The sequence below is a fragment of the Lissotriton helveticus genome, chromosome 11 (assembly GCF_964261635.1).
Source record: "Lissotriton helveticus chromosome 11, aLisHel1.1, whole genome shotgun sequence".
Classification (NCBI taxonomy): Eukaryota; Metazoa; Chordata; class Amphibia; order Caudata; family Salamandridae; genus Lissotriton; species Lissotriton helveticus.
The window spans coordinates 155162787-155186136 of NC_136072.1; the positions used below are offsets into that span (position 1 = coordinate 155162787).

The 23350-nt window shown below is 45.1% G+C and overlaps 1 protein-coding gene across 1 annotated transcript in view; it reads left to right on the forward strand.

Annotated features, from left to right (window-relative positions):
* Positions 1–23350, forward strand: part of LOC144790753 (uncharacterized) — a 752701-nt gene that overhangs the window by 563237 nt on the left and 166114 nt on the right. Inside the window, exons 16-18 of the mRNA XM_078665457.1 lie at positions 2758–2886; positions 5795–5923; positions 21398–21532. Of these exons, the coding sequence (XP_078521583.1) occupies positions 2758–2886; positions 5795–5923; positions 21398–21532 (393 nt within the window). The remainder of the gene's footprint in view (positions 1–2757; positions 2887–5794; positions 5924–21397; positions 21533–23350) is intronic.

Genomic DNA, 23350 nt, shown 5'->3' on the forward strand with positions numbered 1-23350 from the left:
GGGATGATGCATCCCAAATGCAAAAATACCGGGAGCAAAGGTCCAGATTCTGAGAATCTGCCCATTTGCTCCCGGTATTTACTTTGATGCATCTGCCAGTATATGTTTTTAAGCACTATAAAGTGTTTAACCTTTAAAAATTCATATCTCTAATTCCCTATATTGAATATTTATTGTTTTGGTGTCATTTTAAAGATACAAATATTTTCTATTTATATAAATTGGTGTGGGATTTTTACTGTGTGTTGTGTCTTACTTATTTATTGTATTGGTGTTTTAAATGCTTCACATACCTGTCTCCTGAGTTACGCCTGCTTGCTCGCAGCCATCTACCAAGGGTCGAACCAGGGGCTAATGTATTGAGACCTTGACTGGACCTTATATTTTCTTATTGCTAGTGGCTAGGTGCATACTTACCCCTGCTAATAATCCACCTTCCAACATGGAGAAATAATAAACAGATTGTACCGCCCTTAAAGGTGAAACGAGGCAGCAGAAACAAAGATTATTATAGACTATTATATTTTCCAAAAGCTCAAGAATCTAAAAAACGGTTGTGGCTTTTTTTGATATGTAAGTAACCCCAGCTGTTAGAAAGACAAATGAAGGAAAAACTGAACTAGAAACCCTTGTTTATCAGAATAGGAAGGCATCTTTGATATGACAATTAACCTCTAAGACCACTTGGTAACCCAGGGCTTTGCAGCTCACTACTCTTCCCATATTTTTGCTGTCTAGGGAATCTGTGTAAGTGCCTATAGTTTTAAAAGAAATGAAGGAAAACAGAAGTAGGTGTTACTACCCACTGTTGCTAGGATCTACTATGGGTAATGGGAATTTGGCACCACTCGGCAGAAGGGCAAAGTTTACCTCGCTTTGAGCCTGCAAGCCATCTCTCACAGATTTCAAGTGGGCCCCAGCAGTGGGCTCATGCATACACACAGCTTCTTAAGATGGTCCAGCATGCCTCCTCCTTGACCCCTCACCCCACTTGCACCACCCTTCATGTTTCCTCAATTTTTCCCATTCGTCCTCCTCGGCACCTGCTGAACTTTGTGGGATGGTTTGACCTCTTTGTCATTTTCTGCTTCAGGATGGCCCACCTAGAGATATATTACAACAGAAAATGTTAATGGGAGGTGGGGCTAACTATGCACCCTCCCAAACCACTCTACCAACTGCCGAGAATCTAGTCTCCTAAGGGGCATTTCACAGTTGTAAGCACTCTTTGTGCTGGTACATATTCACTAATAGTGATTCTGTGAATCAAAATATGTTCTTTGTGTTCTACGTGTCACTTAGATCCATACAAAATGGTCTGAGCTGGGCTCAATGTATTGGATTCTGACAAACCGTTGGTAGAAAGAGATGACTATGAAAGATGGCTTAGAAAATTTGCTGAATGACAAAACAGTGCTCAAAGTAATGCACAATAGTAATTCTTTCAAGAAAACTGATTTCTTAGAGATGGTGGGACCACCAGTGGACATTTGATGATGTAGAATGACACAAAATAAATCGGAATTATACTTTTACTTTTTCACCTGACACATGGGTGGACTTAAAGAAGTTGAAGCGAACGCACTTCAAACTCGAGCGCACTGCGAATGGCAAATAGCGTATCAAAAATCCACCAATTTGTTCCAATTTTAATCCTTTTATTGCGAATAGTAAAAAGTGCTAGCGAAACGTGGGGTGACTTTTGCTTTGTTTAGGTGAAAGGTCGTAGCAATTTATATAGCGCATAGCGGGAAAATGTTAATTAGAGGATCTGAGTAATGTAATGATGTAATGTTGAAAATATGGTTGGGCCATGACATTACCTAACGGTCATGTTTCTTTAAACTATTAGTGATCCCCTGAAGAAGAGCTATAATGTAAGCCCGAAATGCTTTGGGATAATGAAGAACCACTAAAGATTTGTTTAAAGTATAGGGCATGCGACAGCAAGAGGCTTGAGCACAGCTACCGTGTAGAAGCATTGATACTTTTTACGGTCTACTATGTAACAAGTATAACTGAGGAAACAATTTGAACTATTCGCAATAAAAAGATTAAAATTGGAACAAATTGGTGGATTTTTGATACGCTATTTGGCATTCGCAGTGCACTCGAGTTTGAAGTGCATTCGCTTCAACTTCTTTAAGTTCACAACCCACGTGGTTCCAGGACAGACCACAGTTGGGCTGCACGCCAAAACTTTTAATTGGGATAAACTTAGAAACTTTTGCAACACACGGAATGCACTTGACTCTTCATGTTTACATGGGTGGACTTCTCATGTGTTACATTCTTCCATTATTTCTTGTTTCCCTTTTCCCTCTCCTCCTTCTCGATTACATCATCTGGCCTCTGCCAGCCCTAGCATGCACTGTGTTTACTTTCCTTTAACCTTCTAGATTCTACATGATTTGTCTTGTACTGGAATCTTGTCTGTTGCCCAGTTGCATCTAGAGCTGTTGATGGATGGACTTATATTGCTGTGCTGGAAATAAATCATCTTCAGAATTCATTGGATATTGAACTTTTATTTAACATCATGCTTCTCTATACCTGTGATATTTTTGCAACCGGTTCAAGCAAAACCTTTGCAGTGGCATAACATGGTTGTAACCTTGTGTTAGATGTTGTAGATCCCAATTTCAAACCTGGTGCTCATCCAACCATGGTTTTGAGGCTAAAAACCTTACATTTGATATAACGTTTACATCATACCACAGATGCATTTGGGCCAAATAATTTGTTAATATTTTGCAGCATGTCCCACTGGAGCATATGGACAGGACTGCTTGAGCATTTGCGAGTGCCAAAATGGAGGAACTTGTGATCCAGTGACTGGGAAATGCCGCTGTCCACCAGGAATAAATGGACAGTTTTGTCAGGATGGTAAGATGTACTTTTTCTGGTACTATTTCCCTGCGTTTAATGGAGGGCAGAAATAAATACTGGGAGTATTTTTGATAACAATGAGAGCAAGGGATACTGTAATAGAGCATTAGTAGTAAGGTTCTTTTTTCAATTGGACAACCTATGTTAATTCCTAGATTTGTTTTGTTTATATCCATGACAAAAATAAGTAAATTACCTACTCACTTCGCACGTCCTACATGCACACCCTCCAGGCTATGATAGTTTTGAGATTTGTTAAAAAAGCTCTTTAAGAAAAATTCCATTATAACATTTCCTGTGGACGGGGGTCCTTTTATGACCTAAAGATGCTGCTGCTTGGCACAATAAAAGAAGACTTGAGCAAGCAATACAGCTATTAATTTCTCTTGTGCTGCACGGTGCAGCCTGCTTACCACTTGACACACCACACAAGTCATGAGGATGGAAGGAAGGACAATGCGGAGGACCTATGCTTCCTTTTACCAGGACCAGCCAAGTGTGCTTGGTAAACCAGTTGTGCGCCTCCTCTATGGTGGCATTGGTCTCCACTCCATCTCCCTTCTCCTCCTCCATCGTCTCTTACTCTTCCACCCTGTTCTGTAGATCTCTCTTCTGCTCAGCTCCATCTTGGGTCGTATGTAATTTCTGAGTGACCTATTCACAGGGGAATCTCTACAATATTGTTGTGTTGGGGTGCATGGAGAGTGCACTATGAATACTGCTATGCTCTATTAAAGGAGGAAAGGGAATAAAGAACCTAGACATTGAAGTTCTGTTTCAGGGGGTGAGGGACAGCACCGGCCACGTATAGGTTGATCTACTTTGGGGGTAGTGGTTGCAAGACCCCAGGTATTGGAATGTTTTTCGAGAAGCTCACAGAGTGACACTATGGTCTGATATCGAGTCTGTCTGCGGAATCTAGGTTGTCAATTATGTGGATCTGTTTTGTGGGCATTGGATGCCAGTGGGTCTGGTTTGGAGTCAGTGGCAGGGCAGTAGATAATGGAGCCTGTTTTGGGTTTGGGTATGGTTGTATGCCAATTATGAGGGTCAGTTTGACCCAAGGTACGAGGTTATTTTGAGGTTGGGAAAGGTCACTGAACAAATATCAAAGACTATTTCGGGAGGATGTCAAGAAGTGTGTGGGAGTCTATTTAAGGAGAGGGATCCCTGAACACCAACTATCAGCGTTTGTTTGGGGAAGGGGGTGATTACCTTGTGCTAATTTTGAAGGGAAGAATAGTTTAATACATCAATTTTGGATTGGACAAAACATTGGCTACGGGGGTTCAGGGGGCAGATCATAACGAGTGCGAATTTTTGCAGAGTTAGATTGTGACAGGACACCATGCATTATCTTGGTGGATGCGAGGGAAGGGCTGTTTTTTCTAGGATTGGGGTGACCGGAATGGATACCACGTTTTGGCTATTCTTTGTAGATTTAGGGGTACAGAATGCAATGTTTATGTATTTGGGGGTAATAGAGGGAAGCAAGATATGTTTTTGAGGGAGTGTTTGTTGGTGGTGTTCTGGCATTGTAACCTAATGTTCAGCACCCCAGCATTTTTGTCCTGCAATGGAAGATAGATAAATTACTTTACTCTCCAGTCCAATTCATCCATGGCATTCTAGGGGGAGGCCCTCATCACCCGAAAAAAACAGGTTCCAGGCACTAAACTAATCATATCTTTCTCTACAAACCTATTCAGTTAAATCTGGGCCAATTTCAAAATCGGCTAATGACACTCTAAAACAGCGGTTCTTAACCTGTTGACTTTTGTGGGCCCCACTGAATCATTCCTGGAAGCTTGAGACCCATTCCTAAGCAGTTTCTGGGATTTAAACCTCAAAACAATGCACAAAAATACAGAAACAAGTATGTATCAAATAAATACACAAAATCTGATTTTTTTAAATTGAATTCGCAAACACAAAATATACAATCATTAGAATTTTAATTTTATCGGAAGACTGCAATTGTTCAAAATGTAGTTTTATTTCTAAAAGATGAAGTGCAATGCAGCATTATGTAAAATTAGCATATCACCTTGCCTTTTTTGCTGCTAATACATGCTCTCTTTTTTTCGCGCAAACCGATGCTTCAAATGAACCCACTAATTGGCTGTGCTAGATTCTGTTTGCTGTACTTGTGCTGGCCCCTACTATCAAGATAGAGACACCATCTTAACTGTTAGTCCCCAATTTCAAAATGCTTCACGTTTAAGGGACTTTTTCATTTATACATGCCTTTTTAATCTGCTAATATCATGTCATTTTCTAAACTGTCATGACCCCCTAAGAAGGCCTCATAGACCCCCAGTGGTCTGTGGACGCCAGGTTAAGAACTGCTGCTCTAAAGGGTGTCACTTATGTCTTCTTATTTACATCAAACCTGAATTTGAAATGCCACTAATCTGAAATGATAAACATGGAATACAGGAAACACCAGGAGTGTGATACATGTATGAACCACTTACACAGCGAGGCCATCATTAGGAGCCACCCAGCGGGGGATACCTTATTTATTATACACCCAGGAAATATCTGTACAGTGGGGATTGGTATTTATCATGGTCAATAAATAACACCTATTATGAGTTTTGCCCATCCCAGTGGGAGCAACATCTGGATTGTTGTGCTAACCACACCCAGACTTTTCCCAGCATTTTCTTCCTGTTACCTTGCAGTAATTTGTAACAACATTTAACACTGTAGATTGGGCTTTACTGCATCCCGAAATTACAGGGTGTGGTAAATCAAACAAATTTGTAATTGTGAGCCTTGCAATAATAGGTGTTTGCGCGGGGGCCATTTAATGGGTCATTCACAGTGAGAGCCAATGAGCACAAAATGAACTCACTTTGTTTGAATAGTACCCATAACTTCGTATCTATGTATTGAATAGGTTGCCCAAAAGGATTCTTTGGGAGGAGCTGCAACAAGAGATGCAACTGTGCCAACAATGGCTACTGCCACAGACTTTATGGAGCCTGTCTCTGCGACCCCGGATTGTATGGACGCTTCTGTCACCTAAGTAAGTGAGCTTGATTCATTCAGCGAATTGTCGATGAGAAGTGAAGTAAGAAGTGTTTTAAAAATGTCAACATATTGTGCCTTATTATGATGCCGATCAAACCATCCATCCGACTGCCGTGGCCATAATCCGATTCCGATTGCCAAAGTCGGGAAAGTTCCCCCCGCTGTATTACGCTGCAACCCCTTCTTCTGCAGAGGTCTCACCTACGGCAGTGCACATACCCCAGAATATGTTTCTGCAAGTGCATGCAAAATCACAGGAAATATGTGATATGTACACACATGCATGGCATATGTAGGGGTATGCCTTGTGCACCATGTACCCCATTGCTGGAGTGTGGTGATCAGTGCAAAGTCCAGTCAATGGGGATACAGGCCACCTATGGACTTACCTGTGTTTCGGCACCCACAGGGTCGTAGTCTTCAGGGTTCAGCTGTTGCAGTGTAGGGGGGACCTGGAGAAAGGGATCCACATTGGAGACTGTCGGGGAGAAGCTGACTTGGGTGAGTATGCACCCCAAATCCTTCGTTTCTGATGACTCAAGGCAGGTGATCTGACCGCCATGGTCGGGTCGTCATAAACACATGTAGTAATGCGGATGACGGCGGAGATCCCTGTACTGCCCATTGGATAATGTTTTTCTCCGACCAACATTTCGGAGGTCATAAAAAGGCTGTCTGAGTGGGCATTCTTTCAGGAGACGTCGGAGTATGGGAGGCATGAATCATAATTCGGCGGTCGGATCGACTGCATCCGACAAGACCTCGGTGGTCGGACCGTGTCCGACAGGACTAAGGAAGTCAGTCCAACTGGCATCGTAATCAGGCCCAATATGTCTTCATATACGGCGAAGAAAAGCAGTGTGTAAAACTCACATATAAAAGGCGATTGGGAAACATTTTCGAGCTTTTTACTGATATGAAATGTTATGGTATGTTATGTCTATTTGTATAGCTCACTAATCACCCATGAGGGTATCCAGTAGCATGTCACACAGGACAATGATGGATTCTACATGAACTGATTTTCTATGTCAGGATATAGTAATTAATATCACCCAGCCATGTGGTTCATCTCAAGCTGTGCTATGAAGCATGTTGATTCATTCACAGGTTTGCTAATTCGCACAGGTGTTCTGCTTTTTACTCCTGCATGTAAACATTATATCAGCGAAATGATAGATTAGTTGATATTTTAAATTAGATGTTCCTCTAAGTTTAGCTCCAAGCAAGCAGTTGCCACCCGCAAAATGAAACCCAACTTCATTATGGGAGATGATTCTGTCCATGTAACATTCAGGATAAAATAGATGCCCAGTGAAAGACTCTAAAGCAGTGAAGGAGTCTAAACACAACACCATAGTCACATCAGTGCCAACCACCTCATTCATGACTATCCATCGGATTTTAGATCATACTGTGGTACAGAGACCGCAACCTTACATATTAAGGTGAATGCCCTCCTAACCACAGAAAATGATGCGCCCTGCCTCCTTATATTGTTGGATCTTTCAGCTACATTTGACACAATCAACCATCTCGTCCTCATCCACATCCTGATATCTCTAATATGATTCACAGGGAATGTCCTTCACTGATTTTGCACCTACCTATTCAAATTTCACGAGTTCATTTACATAGGTACCTCCAGATCCCTGAAGCTCCCTATGATCTGCAGATTTCCCCGAGGTTCAACTTGTCCCATGTCATTTTCATCTTTTATGTGGAGCCACAGGCGACTCTGCTAATTGAAAAAAGCATAAATATTCACCAAAGCCCTTATGACACACATCACTTTTTTAACGTTTCGCCACTATAAACATCCAACACCTCAAACTCTGCCTGCACCAAAGCCTGGATGTTCCTTACCTACCTGAGGTTCAACACCACCCAAACAGAATTCCTCTTATTTGGTATGAACAAAAAGCAGCAACCAATCCAAACATTTCTGAGCAACATGAGCCTTGACCCTTCGGAATCCCAATTTCACCCCAAACACTTAAGCTCCTGGATTCATCCTCGACATCAACCTTTCACTAAAGGAACTCATCACCAACAAATCCAAGACAGCCTGATACCAGGTCACTTTACAAAAGAAAGTGAAACCAATCCTCCCAGAAAGTGACTCCAGCACTCACATTCAATCCCTCATACTATCTCATCTGGATGGTGGCAACACCCACACTGCCCCCCCCCCCCCCAGCACATCTGACAAGCCACAGCATGTCTCATCCGTGACGTAAAGAAATAAGACCAAATCATCTACACTCTGGGGGTACTCCAATTGCTCCCCTTGTCAGCCTGCACAATCTTGAAAATTAGATGGCAAGGGGACCATCTAAAAAGGCTTTTAGCTCAACAACAGCCAGGACCCCATCACACTCAGGATGAAAAAGCATAAAAAAGATCAAAAAGTACAAAAATTACAGGCCTTCTCATGATCTGGAACACCATCCCCATATCCAGCAAGATTAACCCAAGTGTGCTCCTATATCGGAAAGAGGTGCAGGCACACCTTTTTAAAAAAGCTACATCTCGACAGAGTCACAGATCACTTGCCAGTGTGAGTGTGAGATACATGGCTATGCAGTGGTAATTGTCAGCCAAGCAGCCCCCTGTGCAGCATTGAATATTACAGGAGCCTATTGGCCACTCCAATGATTATAACATGGAGAATTGCATTAATGTAACTGTTGCGCTGGTGATATCATAGCTAAATGCACATACACAAACAACAACATTTAACATGAATAATCCTTAGCTATCAAAAAGAGGATGCGTGTGATATCACCTGGAAAAAAAAACAACTGTTTCAGGTAGAACACAACCAGAGGCTTGTAGTTTTAACCATTTTAGCTATGATCTCACTAGGCAATAGCGGTGGTAGGAATTTCCTCAATAAAGTGAAACAAACATTGGCAAAGCCAATATATATTGCCTCTAAAAGATGAGGGTTGAGCTATTTAATTTGACACTGTGTACGTGCACTGGCATGAGCAAAAAGAAAAATCCTAATGGCCATTATTGCATCCCGCTACAGGCTTGTGGATACACATGCTTGGCTGGCTGTCTTGGAATGCTTTTTGTAATTATTAATTAATAAAGAAAAGGAATTCTAAGATGGCCACTGATTCAGTCACATACATTTGAATGGTTGCACATGCGTCATCACACACTAGCGGCATTGTGGAAACTTTTTTTTTCTTTCTATAGTAGCCACAGGTGCATTACAATGCATTTGCATGGTCCCTTGATTTTTGATTAAACAAAACCATTTAAGGCGACCTCTTAACGTGCATGTTTTGTGATACAGCAGCCGCTATTGTTATTTACCTTTGTAGGATGCTGTCCAAAGCAAAACAAGCAGTTGGCACTGACAGGTTGTTGCAGAAATGACTGAAAAATAAATGATAATAATAATAATACAGTGCAGGTGGAAAGGGGGCAAGAAGTGAATAATGTCAAGGAGGGAAGCAATGGCCTACTAGCAGCAGCAGCTGCTGGGCCCTCGTGAAATAAATAAATATATATATGTATATACAGAAAAACAACGAAGAAGGACACAAGGAGGGCCAGGGGCATAGCAGTGCAATGTTCTGGCTTATAAAATTGGCTTGGGCGGGAAAGGGTCATAAATTAAATATTAGTTGAAATAATGCAATCACTATACGAGTATGTACATTTCTTACCCAGATTGCTTTTCAGGAGCAATAGTACCGGACTCCAAAAACTGAACTTCTCTGTTTTTTAGGGATACCCAAAGGTTTTATTTTGCATGTATGTGTGAGCGAAGGTAATTTAATACATTTCTGGCTGTAATCCTTTTTTTGCAAAAAAATGTTTCTATAAAAATGTATCAAAAAAATGAATCGTGCTCGAAATGAATATGCCACAAGAGTTGGGAGTCATTGTGGAGCGCTTACAGTATACTGAGTAAGGTTCTCGCCCTAAATGTGAGAGTAGTATCTATCATAGAATAACTGACTAATAAACTTGATCCAGAACATGATTTCCCCTGGCAGTCTATTGGACGAAAATAAGAAATAGAGTCACTTTTGACATGTTTTAGACTGAAAATTGTATATAGATCCCTAAGTTTTCCCGCATTAAACGACTGGTCAAGAGTTCTGTGTAAATGTCTGTTTGATGAAGTTTCTGTACAGTTAACTATACATTTCATGTTCTTTTGTACATTTTATGTTACAGCAAGATGGAGATGGATTATCCCTGTTTTAAAGAACTTCGGACTGAGACAATGTCTACCCACATTTCTAGCACTGCAATTCTTAGATAATGAAATTGTTATTGCATCTGTTATTGCTTTAAAAAAAACTGTTTCAATTATCGGAAATCCATTATAATGTGACTCTTAATTATGAACTTAATTGGCACAGAAATTATTAGTTGCAAAATGTATTGTGCATTTATGTTTTTTTTACAGTAACCGAGTAAAGATCTTTAAATTAAATTGAGTGAGGTTCTCGCCCTAAATGTGAAAGAAGTATCTATCATAGAATAACTGATTATTTAATAAACTTGATCCAGAACATGAGTTCCCCTGGTAGTCTATTGGACGAAAATAGGAAATAGAAACACTTTATACAACATAAATTTAGTTCCATGGCCCTATACCTAGTATCGCCCTACATTTTCATTTCATTCTTGCCAAAGTATGCATCAATATGCTGTAGAAATAAAGGCAGTTGTGTTGGGAAAACAAAGCCCAATATATGTGTTTTAAAGGATTAGGCATCTGCTACAGGGACCTATTGGTGAAAGTTAATTGAGAATAGTAAAAAGGCAAGTTATTTGTATACTTGTAGAAGTCCATCTTAACTATTTTGAAGTTTTAGACGTTATGTAAGTTTTTATTAAAGTTGAATTGGAAGGGTAAATATTTCTGACTAGCCCCAACTTTATCTTGGTAATGAAGCTGTTGCTGGAATGTATGTATACATACAGGTCATCGTTTAGAACCTTGAAACAGGCCATTCAGCCTTTCATGCTTAGGAAGTGAAATATTAAGTATTATAGACAAGTGCTATTGACACCTTTTTGTATTTGAATTTAAAGGCCTGAATAAATGCTTGAAAGTATTTCTATTGGCTTGAATAGAAATTCCTAGGCTGCTTGCTTTACTGAACACACTGAATGGCATATCTTCAGGTATTTGTGGTTTAACACCCCAGCTTCGCAGATGCATACTCTCTTAAACAAGCATTTACAATGCAACGGTTTCGCCTTTGCCAGTTAGAGCTATTGGCATTGTAAATGACAATATTTTTATTTATGTGTTGGTTTTGAAAACAGATAAATAAATGGCATTGTCATTTACATTGCCAACAGCTTAATCTCTTGCAAATGTAAGACCTATTGTACCCTACTGGATTTCACTGAAGAAATTCAGAGTCTGGTCTGCAGGTGTCACGTGACAGATGCCCAATTGACAGCTGAGGGGGTTAAATCGTGCTGGGGTGGCACATTAAGGCAACGCTTGCTGAAAGCACTACACTACCCTACTGGAGTGTCAGTCTTTTTGGACATGGTCCACTCACTCATCTTGAAACAGGAAGCTCGCCACCAGTTCCACAAAAAATGCCGTCATTAAATCTTTCCTTTTTAAGGGTTGGACATTTCAGTTGGCGTCTGCTCTCAGTCACGCTCGTCTTGTCGCCCATTGTCAATCACGCGCCTCTCTGTGCCTGGCTGTCAAGTGCCGGCGCCATCCTAGTGCGCATCTTCAGTCAGCCACGGTGTGCTAGCCAACCGAACTGCATTATGGGATGGCATGGTGGGTTAAAGAACCTGTTTTACAAACATGTGTCCGTGCTTGTGAGGAGGTAGTGCACCTGTTGAGGGAGAGAGAGTGTGTTTGCATATGTGCGTGCATGCATGTGTGTGTGTGAATAAGCACTTCCAAGATTTAGTGGGACTAGAGGTTTTTATCTACAAATCATTGTTTTCAGCTGTGTTCTAATGGAATCAAAGCAACACTACACCCCCCATAATGCATAGTGTGATCACATAAAAGTACAGAACTGGAAAGAGTGTCCATAATGACCAGCAAGACCCTAAGAAGGATGTGCTTCAGTCTCCAGTGCCACGGGCGAGTGGAAACACACACTGTGCTGGTGGAGAAGTAGAAGAAGTACAAGTGTCCATAGAAGAGAAGTAGAGGGGATGCACTCTCCATTCCCTATGCACTCTCCACTCCCCATGCACTCTCCACTCTCCACTCCGTATGCACTATCCACTCCCTATGCACTCTCCACTCCCTACGCACTCTCCACTCTCCACTCCCTACGCACTCTCCACTCTCCACTCCCTACGCACTCTCCACTCTCCACTCCCTACGCACTCTCCACTCCCTATCCACTCTGCACTCCCTATGCACTCTCCACTCTGCACTCCCTATGCACTCTCCACTCTGCACTCCCTATGCACTCTCCACTCCCTATGCACTCTCCACTCCCTATGCACTCTCCACTCTGCACTCCCTATGCACTCTCCACTCCCTATGCACTCTCCATTCCCTATGCACTCTCCACTCCCTATGCACTCTCCACTCTCCACTCCCTATCCACTCTGCACTCCCTATGCACTCTCCACTCTGCACTCCCTATGCACTCTCCACTCTTCACTCTCTATGCACTCTGCACTCCCTATGCACTCTCCAATCCCTATGAACTCTCCACTCCCTATGCACTCTCCACTCCCTATGCACTCTCCACTCTGCACTCCCTATGCACTCTCCACTCCCTATGCACTCTCCACTCCCTATGCACTCTCCACTCTCTATGCACTCTGCACTCCCTATGTACTCTCCACTCTTCACTCTCTATGCACTCTGCACTCCCTATGCACTCTCCACTCTCCACTCCCTATGCACTCTCCACTCCCTATGCACTCTCCACTCCCTATGCACTCTGCACTCCCTATGCACTCTGCACTCCCTATGCACTCTGCACTCCCTATGCACTTTCCACTCCCTATGCACTCTCCACTCCCTATGCACTCTGCACTCTCCACTCCCTATGCACTCTCCATGCACTCTGCACTCCCTATGCACTCTCCACTCTGCACTCTCTATGCACTCTGCACTCCCTATGCACTCTCCACTCTGCACTCTCTATGCACTCTGCACGCCCTATGTACTCTCCACTCTTCACTCTCTATGCACTCTGCACTCCCTATGCACTCTCCACTCCCTATGCACTCTCCACTCCCGATGCACTCTCCACTCTCTATGCACTCTGCACTCCCTATGCACTCTCCACTCCCTATGCACTCTCCACTCCCTATGCACTATGCACTCTCCACTCCCTATGCACTCTCCACTCCCCACTCCGCACTCCCTATGCACTCTCCACTCCCTATGCACTCTCCACTCCCTCGAGCTGCACTCCCTATGCACTCTCCACTCCCTATGCACTCTCCACTCCCTATGCACTCTCCACTCCCTATGCACTCTCCACTCCCTATGCACTCTGCACTCTCCACTCTCCACTCCCTATGCACTCTCCACTCCCTATGCACTCTCCACTCCCTATGCACTCTCCACTCTCCACTCCACTCCCTATGCACTCTGCACTCCCTATGCACTCTTCACTCTCCACTCCCTATGCACTCTTCACTCCCTATGCACTCTTCACTCTCTATGCACTCTTCACTCCCTATGCACTCTTCACTCCCTATGCACTCTTCACTCCCTATGCACTCTCCACTCCCTATGCACTCTCCACTCCCTATGCACTCTCCACTCCCTATGCACTCCCTATGCACTCTCCACTCTGCACTCCCTATGCACTCTCCACTCCCTATGCACTCTCCACTCCCTATGCACTCTCCACTCCCTATGCACTCTCCACTCCCTATGCACTCTCCACTCTCCACTCCCTATGCACTCTCCACTCCCTCGAGCTGCACTCCCTATGCACTCTCCACTCCCTATGCACTCTCCACTCCCTATGCACTCTCCACTCCCTATGCACTCTCCCCTCCCTATGCACTCTCCACTCCCTATGCACTCTCCACTCCCTATGCACTCTCCACTCCCTATGCACTCTCCACTCCCTATGCACTCTGCACTCTCCACTCCCTATGCACTCTCCACTCCCTATGCACTCTCCACTCCCTATGCACTCTCCACTCCCTATGCACTCCCCACTCCCTATGCACTCTCCACTCCCTATGCACTCTCCACTCTCCACTCCACTCCCTATGCACTCTGCACTCCCTATGCACTCTTCACTCTCCACTCCCTATGCACTCTTCACTCCCTATGCACTCTTCACTCTCTATGCACACTTCACTCCCTATGCACTCTTCACTCCCTATGCACTCTTCACTCCCTATGCACTCCCTATGCACTCTGCACTCTCCACCCCCTATGCACTCTCCACTCTCCACTCCCTATGCACTCTCCACTCTGCACTCCCTATGCACTCCCTATGCACTCTCCACTCTCTATGCACTCTCCACTCTGCACTCCCTATGCACTCTGCACTCCCCACTCTGCACTCCCTATGCACTCTGCACGCCCTATGCACTCTGCACGCCCTATGCACTCTGCACTCTCCACTCCCTATGCACTCTGCACTCCCTATGCACTCTGCACTCCCTATGCACTCTGCACTCCCTATGCACTCTGCACTCCCTATGCACTCTCCACTCTCCACTCCCTATGCACTCTCCACTCCCTATGCACTCTCCACTCCCTATGCACTCTGCACTCCCTATGCACTCTGCACTCCCTATGCACTCTGCACTCCCTATGCACTTTCCACTCCCTATGCACTCTCCACTCCCTATGCACTCTGCACTCTCCACTCCCTATGCACTCTCCATGCACTCTGCACTCCCTATGCACTCTCCACTCTGCACTCTCTATGCACTCTGCACTCCCTATGCACTCTCCACTCTGCACTCTCTATGCACTCTGCACGCCCTATGTACTCTCCACTCTTCACTCTCTATGCACTCTGCACTCCCTATGCACTCTCCACTCCCTATGCACTCTCCACTCCCTATGCACTCTCCACTCTCTATGCACTCTGCACTCCCTATGCACTCTCCACTCCCTATGCACTCTCCACTCCCTATGCACTATGCACTCTCCACTCCCTATGCACTCTCCACTCCCCACTCCGCACTCCCTATGCACTCTCCACTCCCTATGCACTCTCCACTCTCCACTCCCTATGCACTCTCCACTCCCTCGAGCTGCACTCCCTATGCACTCTCCACTCCCTATGCACTCTCCACTCCCTATGCACTCTCCACTCCCTATGCACTCTCCACTCCCTATGCACTCTGCACTCTCCACTCTCCACTCCCTATGCACTCTCCACTCCCTATGCACTCTCCACTCCCTATGCACTCTCCACTCTCCACTCCACTCCCTATGCACTCTGCACTCCCTATGCACTCTTCACTCTCCACTCCCTATGCACTCTTCACTCCCTATGCACTCTTCACTCTCTATGCACTCTTCACTCCCTATGCACTCTTCACTCCCTATGCACTCTTCACTCCCTATGCACTCTCCACTCCCTATGCACTCTCCACTCCCTATGCACTCTCCACTCCCTATGCACTCCCTATGCACTCTCCACTCTGCACTCCCTATGCACTCTCCACTCCCTATGCACTCTCCACTCCCCACTCTGCACTCCCTATGCACTCTCCACTCCCTATGCACTCTCCACTCTCCACTCCCTATGCACTCTCCACTCCCTTGAGCTGCACTCCCTATGCACTCTCCACTCCCTATGCACTCTCCACTCCCTATGCACTCTCCACTCCCTATGCACTCTCCCCTCCCTATGCACTCTCCACTCCCTATGCACTCTCCACTCCCTATGCACTCTCCACTCCCTATGCACTCTCCACTCCCTATGCACTCTGCACTCTCCACTCCCTATGCACTCTCCACTCCCTATGCACTCTCCACTCCCTATGCACTCTCCACTCCCTATGCACTACCCACTCCCTATGCACTCTCCACTCCCTATGCACTCTCCACTCTCCACTCCACTCCCTATGCACTCTGCACTCCCTATGCACTCTTCACTCTCCACTCCCTATGCACTCTTCACTCCCTATGCACTCTTCACTCTCTATGCACTCTTCACTCCCTATGCACTCTTCACTCCCTATGCACTCTTCACTCCCTATGCACTCCCTATGCACTCTGCACTCTCCACCCCCTATGCACTCTCCACTCTCCACTCCCTATGCACTCTCCACTCTGCACTCCCTATGCACTCCCTATGCACTCTCCACTCTCTATGCACTCTCCACTCTGCACTCCCTATGCACTCTGCACTCCCCACTCTGCACTCCCTATGCACTCTGCACGCCCTATGCACTCTGCACGCCCTATGCACTCTGCACTCTCCACTCCCTATGCACTCTGGACTCCCTATGCACTCTGCACTCCCTATGCACTCTGCACTCCCTATGCACTCTGCACTCCCTATGCACTCTGCACTCCCTATGCACTCTGCACTCCCTATGCACTCTCCACTCCCTATGCACTCTCCACTCTCCACTCCCTATGCACTCTCCACTCTGCACTCTCCATGCACTCTGCACTCCCTATGCACTCTCTATGCACTCTCCACTCTGCACTCTCCATGCACTCTGCACTCCCTATGCACTCTCTATGCACTCCCTATGCACTCTCTATGCACTCTCCACTCCCTATGCACTCTCCACTCCCTATGCACTCTCCACTCCCTATGCACTCTCCACTCCCTATGCACTCTCCACTCCCTATGCACTCTGCACTCTCCACTCCCTATGCACTCTCCATGCACTCTGCACTCCCTATGCACTCTCCACTCTGCACTCTCTATGCACTCTGCACTCCCTATGCACTCTCCACTCTGCACTCTCTATGCACTCTGCACGCCCTATGTACTCTCCACTCTTCACTCTCTATGCACTCTGCACTCCCTATGCACTCTCCACTCCCTATGCACTCTCTACTCTCTATGCACTCTGCACTCCCTATGCACTCCGCACTCCCTATGCACTCTCCACTCCCTATGCACTCTCCACTCCCTATGCACTATGCACTCTCCACTCCCTATGCACTCTCCACTCCCCACTCTGCACTCCCTATGCACTCTCCACTCCCTATGCACTCTCCACTCCCTATGCACTCTCCACTCCCTATGTACTCTCCACTCCCTATGCACTCTCCACTCCCTATGCACTCTCCACTCCCTATGCACTCTCCACTCTCCACTCCACTCCCTATGCACTCTGCACTCCCTATGCACTCTTCACTCTCCACTCCCTATGCACTCTTCACTCCCTATGCACTCTTCACTCTCTATGCACTCTTCACTCCCTATGCACTCTTCACTTCCTATGCACTCTTCACTCCCTATGCACTCTTCACTCCCTATGCACTCTGCACTCCCTATGCACTTTCCACTCCCTATGCACTCTCCACTCCCTATGCACTCTCCACTCTGCACTCCCTATGCACTCTCCACTCTGCACTCCCTATGCACTCTCCACTCCCTATGCACTCTCCACTCCCCACTCTGCACTCCCTATGCACTCTCCACTCCCTATGCACTCTCCACTCCCTATGCACTCTCCACTCTCTATGCACTCTCCACTCCCTCAAGCTGTACTCCCTATGCACTCTCCACTTCCTATGCACTCTCCACTCCCTATGCACTCTCCCCTCCCTATGCACTCTCCACTCCCTATGCACTCTCCACTCCCTATGCACTCTCTACTCCCTATGCACTCTCCACTCCCTATGCACTCTGCACTCCCTATGCACTCTCCACTCCCTATGCACTCTCCACTCCCTATGCACTCTCCACTCCCTATGCACTCCCCACTCCCTATGCACTCTCCACTCCACTCCCTATGCACTCTGCACTCCCTATGCACTCTTCACTCTCCACTCCCTATGCACTCTTCACTCCCTATGCACTCTTCACTCCCTATGCACTCTTCACTCTCTATGCACTCTTCACTCCCTATGCACTCTTCACTCCCTATGCACTCTTCACTCCCTATGCACTCTGCACTCCCTATGCACTCTGCACTCTCCACCCCCTATGCACTCTCCACTCTCCACTCCCTATGCACTCTCCACTCTGCACTCCCTATGCACTCTCCACTCTGCACTCCCTATGCACTCTGCACTCCCCACTCTGCACGCCCTATGCACTCTGCACGCCCTATGCACTCTCCACTCCCTATGCACTCTGCACTCTGCACTCCCTATGCACTCTGCACTCCCTATGCACTCTCCACTCCCTATGCACTCTCCACTCCCTATGCACTCTCCACTCCCTATGCACTCTCCACTCTCCATGCACTCTCTATGCACTCTCCACTCTGCACTCTGCACTCCCTATGCACTCTCTATGCACTCTCCACTCCCTATGCACTCTCCACTCCCTATGCACTCTCCACTCTCTATGCACTCTCCACTCCCTATGCACTCTCCACTCCCTATCCACTCTGCACTCCCTATCCACCCTGCACTCCCTATCCACTCTGCACTCCCTATCCACTCTGCACTCCCTATCCACTCTGCACTCCCTATCCACTCTGCACTCCCTACCCATTTGCTGTTAATCACCTTTGCAGCACTTACTTTATGGCCTCTGATGCTCTTCAGCGCTTTGCAGTGCGGTTAGGATATGAAGCGCTATATAAATTCAACTGTAATGCATTACGAAAAATGCCAAACCATGAAAAAACTCCCTGTTGCAAATCTTATGAGCAGTTTTACAAGTGTCTCACGAGGGGCACGAGATGCTTAGCCCATACGAGTCTATTTAGGCCGTTTGGGTACTGGACACCCGCAGTTTTAAGGACAGTATTAAAACGGACTGTAAAGTCGAACTGAAAGAATGAAAAGTTATGCATGCTGCAACAAAGGGGATCAGCCGAGCAATTTCACATCAGACAAACCACTGCGGAGTCCTCACTACAAATAAAGGGGCAAAAACTACTTTTAGCGCCCATGCACTTGATGAACAGCCAGATCGTGGCCTGTGTCTTCATCATGTATTTTTAACCAACGTACACTGAATTCACGTGCTCCACCACTAAAAAACAAGCACTCACCTGGGCTTCCTCGCATGGAATGACCAAAACAAACACAGAAGGAAAAAAAACGAAACTCCGCCCACCGCCGCGATGACGACATCGCAGAGGCGGAGAGGGAAAAAATCGCGGGAACGCCCCCGAATCTGGTCCGGCCTTGACGGACAGATCCGGCTCCCAATGGCTAGCCTCCATTTATGGAGCTAGCTAATGGGAGGTGGGGGACGTTCCGATAGCCAATATGGTAAACAAAAGATTTCACCTGCGCGAACTGCTTGCGCAGATCGCCAGGTCGAAACCTAAAAAGAAATGCCCATGGGACTTGACTGCTTCTTCTATGCAGACTTGCCACTTAGGGCTCAACCAGCACTTTAGGTTACAAGAATGGCAACGAAAGTTGTAAAATGCATAACTACTACCACATTGTGTGTTAACTATATAAAAAATCATATAGGCTCCACAAATGTAAAGTTGTCGACAATGGGGACTAAGAATATGTGTTCCGATAGTCCTTACACAACTCATGATGGACAAGTGAGACACTTTGTAGTCATTTCATCATAAAATCTAGATCAAAACATGTCTAAGAGCCTGTCATCGCAATCTTGTGAAGAGGGAAATAGGTTTTGATTAGGAACTTCTTCATTTTATTCTTGAGATGATGAGACTTGATTCTTGTCTGTTCAGGCCAAGAAGTCTTTTCTACCAGTTAAATCCTAACTGCACTAACCTTCTGTTATCTAAAGTTGAACGTTTATCTTCAGTGCATTTTATGTAAATTTTCCTCGCAAGAGTGAGTGGGAGAGGTGTGGCGCAGCGGCCAAAGCGCTGCCTCCATAGCGTGGGGCTCACGGTTTGATTTCTGGCGCCGACAGCTGCTCAGCTCAGCACCATATGACTCTGGGCAATAACTCACATAATCTCCATGACGGCCCACACCGCCTTGAAACCTTAAGGGGTGATATGTTCGCACTTTTCCAATATGGATTATTATTTATAAAAGCAAGTATTATTTAATAAATAAGCAGTATGGTTTGTTTCCCTGAAACTGGCAAACAAGCATTGCAGCCACATTACACATGTAACATTAAATTATGTTAAATTGATAATACAGGTTAAGATGTAGCGGTGTCAGTAATGTTTTTACATCGTTGCTACATTTTGAGCTGACAAGAAATTTTTAGTTGACATTTTGTTAGCAAGTTATGAGATATCATAGTTTAATGCTTTCTTCACAAGAAATGAATTGTGGTACATTTGCTGGGCTACTAATGGGGGGCCAAAAGTTTATCCAGTGTTACTAGGGGAATAGACTAGCTTGTAGCATTAATAAGGCCTCCATGAAGAAGAGCCCACATAAGAGAAAGCTCTGTTAAGTTATTTAGGACTAGATGTAGAAGCATTTTTATGATAAAAAATGATCTTATTCAGAGTTTATAACCGCAAAGATGCTTTCTACAGGGTACAAAACCCATTTTGCGATTCGGTAACGTTACCAAATTGCAAAATACGTTTTGAAGGACTTAGCATATCACTATTTGCAAGGGGCATGTTTAAAGGTTCCTTTCAGGCAGTGATTCCTTATAGTATGTATCAAAATTTTGCAACTAAAATCTTGTAGCAATTCATTGAAATTCAATTGGAAGTAGACAATGGTCCAGCTAACTGCTATCTACTCTCCTACAAACTATTAAAATGTTCTAAACTTAGTCCCCTTTCCTTTGAGGAAAATAGGCTGCATTAAAAAATAATATTTAAAAAGCAACCACAGACATGGTGAACTGCTCACCACATCAGGCCATCATCCATGGGCTGGCCACCAATCAAAGTGGGTTGATGTTTTCAAAGTACCTCAAGATTGCAGATGAGGTAGGCCGAATTGTACCCCACAACGATTCAGAATTTGGGGGAAAAAACTATACATAGGTCGGTGAGCAAAATTCCAAATGATTTCAAAATGCTGGGTGACAAATTTCAGTAGGTATTGTTACCCCATTATATCACATTTCCTATCTGTTTAAAATGAGTAATGGACATTCAGTGAAAATCGTAAAGTACATTAGTAATGATAAGAAATGGGAGTTAATTTGAATACACATTTGATTAATTTGCAAAAATGGAGAAGCAGTTTATTTTATGCAGAATATTGAATAAAACATAGTGGTTTTTGTAATATTTTATGCTGATTTGTTATCTTAGGAATGATCTTATTTTGAATATGCGTTTCGTTGTGTAGGGTGGGTCACAATGGCATAGCTTGTGATCAGGTATATGAGGTATAAGATGTCCTCAATATTTTCTTTTTAACCATGTGAGGATAACCAATGCGTCTCTATAGAAAACAATTGCTTTCCTATCTTCTAATGCCTATATATTTTTACAGGTTGTCCAAAATGGTCTTTTGGCGATGGGTGTTCTAAAGAATGTCAGTGTGTGATCCAAAACGCTGTGGGATGCATCGCTAAAAACGGCACCTGCATCTGCAAACCTGGGTACCATGGGGATATGTGCCAGAAAGGTAATATGAAATTTTAACTTTATGTTATAACCCGTAAAAGCTTGTGTGGAATTCTCAGAAGCACCTCTGTGAAGCAACATTCTGAAACAGATTGTTTGGTAAATGGGATTTGCACCATGTAGCCAATATGGTGGATTGGAAATGAAACCTGGTCATTACAGTTCTGGGGGTAGTCTCACAAGCTGATAATTCACTGTATTATTGTGAGTACAGACATTTTCCCTTTCTTTTGCCTTCTTTCTCTCTCTCTCTAGCCTACTCTCTCACACACACACACACACACATACACATGCGCACACTCACACACACACATATTTGTCTTGCTAATTAAAGTCTTATTTAGACTTGGGCCAACTCATTTTTGTTACCCATGCCAACTAACATCTCACAATTTTCCTGCTGTGGCTGGCAGCAGTTGTTGGTCTTGATTCTAGGCGAGACCAGCACATGGCAGGAGGCTAGTGGGGCATGGCCAATATCAGAGTGATGGTAAGCAACTTCATGCTGATGCTTCTGTATGAACTGGCAGCACTGTAGGTGATACAGTGTAATTTGTATCTGGTAGACTCTAAGGAACTCTAAGGATTAACCCTCCACACTGCACTGAATGAAAGGCAGTGCAAGAGGAAATCCTTGGCCTGAAATTGCAAACCCATCAGGGTAATCCTTAGGTTCATCTCCCCAGGGGTGTACAAACACACCCTGACAACAGTGCATCTGTAGGATTTCTCTAACATATACAATACATGCCTGTAGTAACAGTAAGTGATCATATGGTATTCCACTGTTTCTGGGATTTACTTCACATCCCAAGGATGACTATCCTAGTATTGCCCTTTGTTTCTTGAGGTGAGTGAATGATTAGAGCAGCCTCCAAACTTCTTAGGGGATAACGGAATATGCAGGCACATGCTGGGCCCTATGATGTGGGAAACAGGGATTACTGCCAGCTGTAAGTTAGATCAAATAACCCAATTCATCCTCTCTACAAGACCATGTAAAAATTTACAACTAATACAGTCATCCAGTTCTAAATAGGTGAGGGTTTTTGGTACCATTGGGAATGTCAGAAGTGGGGACGATGCCAATTTTCCCCACCTTTATAATTGGGGGCTGTCCTGGTAGCTGGAGGCTATTGTCTGCTTCAGCAAAGTTCTTGGGGTCGCTTAGCAGTACCACAGTTTTTATACTCTGCTTTCGCCCGGTGGTCCCACCGGAGATCAGCCTGCAGAGGCATCGTTAGATCCTAAACTAATTTTAACTAACGAAAGGCGTAGAGTGAGGTGGGCCAAGCTCCTGGACAATCCTGCCCACATTCCCGAGCTCTATGCACGGATCCTCCCCGTATTTGAACACGTCGGGGCCCTTATTTTTCAACCCTCTCCAGTAAAATTGTTTTCTAAGTTGGGCACCCTCCATACGGAATTGGTGGACATCCTTGCGGAGCTTCTAAACCCAATTGCGCGGAAAGGGCCCCGCAGGGGGCAAAGACCCTCCTGGTTCAATTCAGCTTGTAGGAAGGCAAAGGCCGACCTCCTCGCTGTATTGAAGCACCCTAGGGACACGGAGATAATCAAGATTAGGAGGGAGGAACTGAAGCAAGCAATCCACCATGCAAAGGTGGAATGGGATTATTCTAACTGGGAAAACATGTTGGCCTCTCTCCAGACTAGAGATGCTCGCAAATTTTGGCAGATAGTGAGAACAGGGTCTGCCGAGCCGACTCAAGCTGTGGAGGCCAATATAGCGGCTGCGGTATGGGAGGACCACTTTCGCAGCCTCTATGAAGAGGTCAGCCCTGGTTTGCCCAAGCACCAA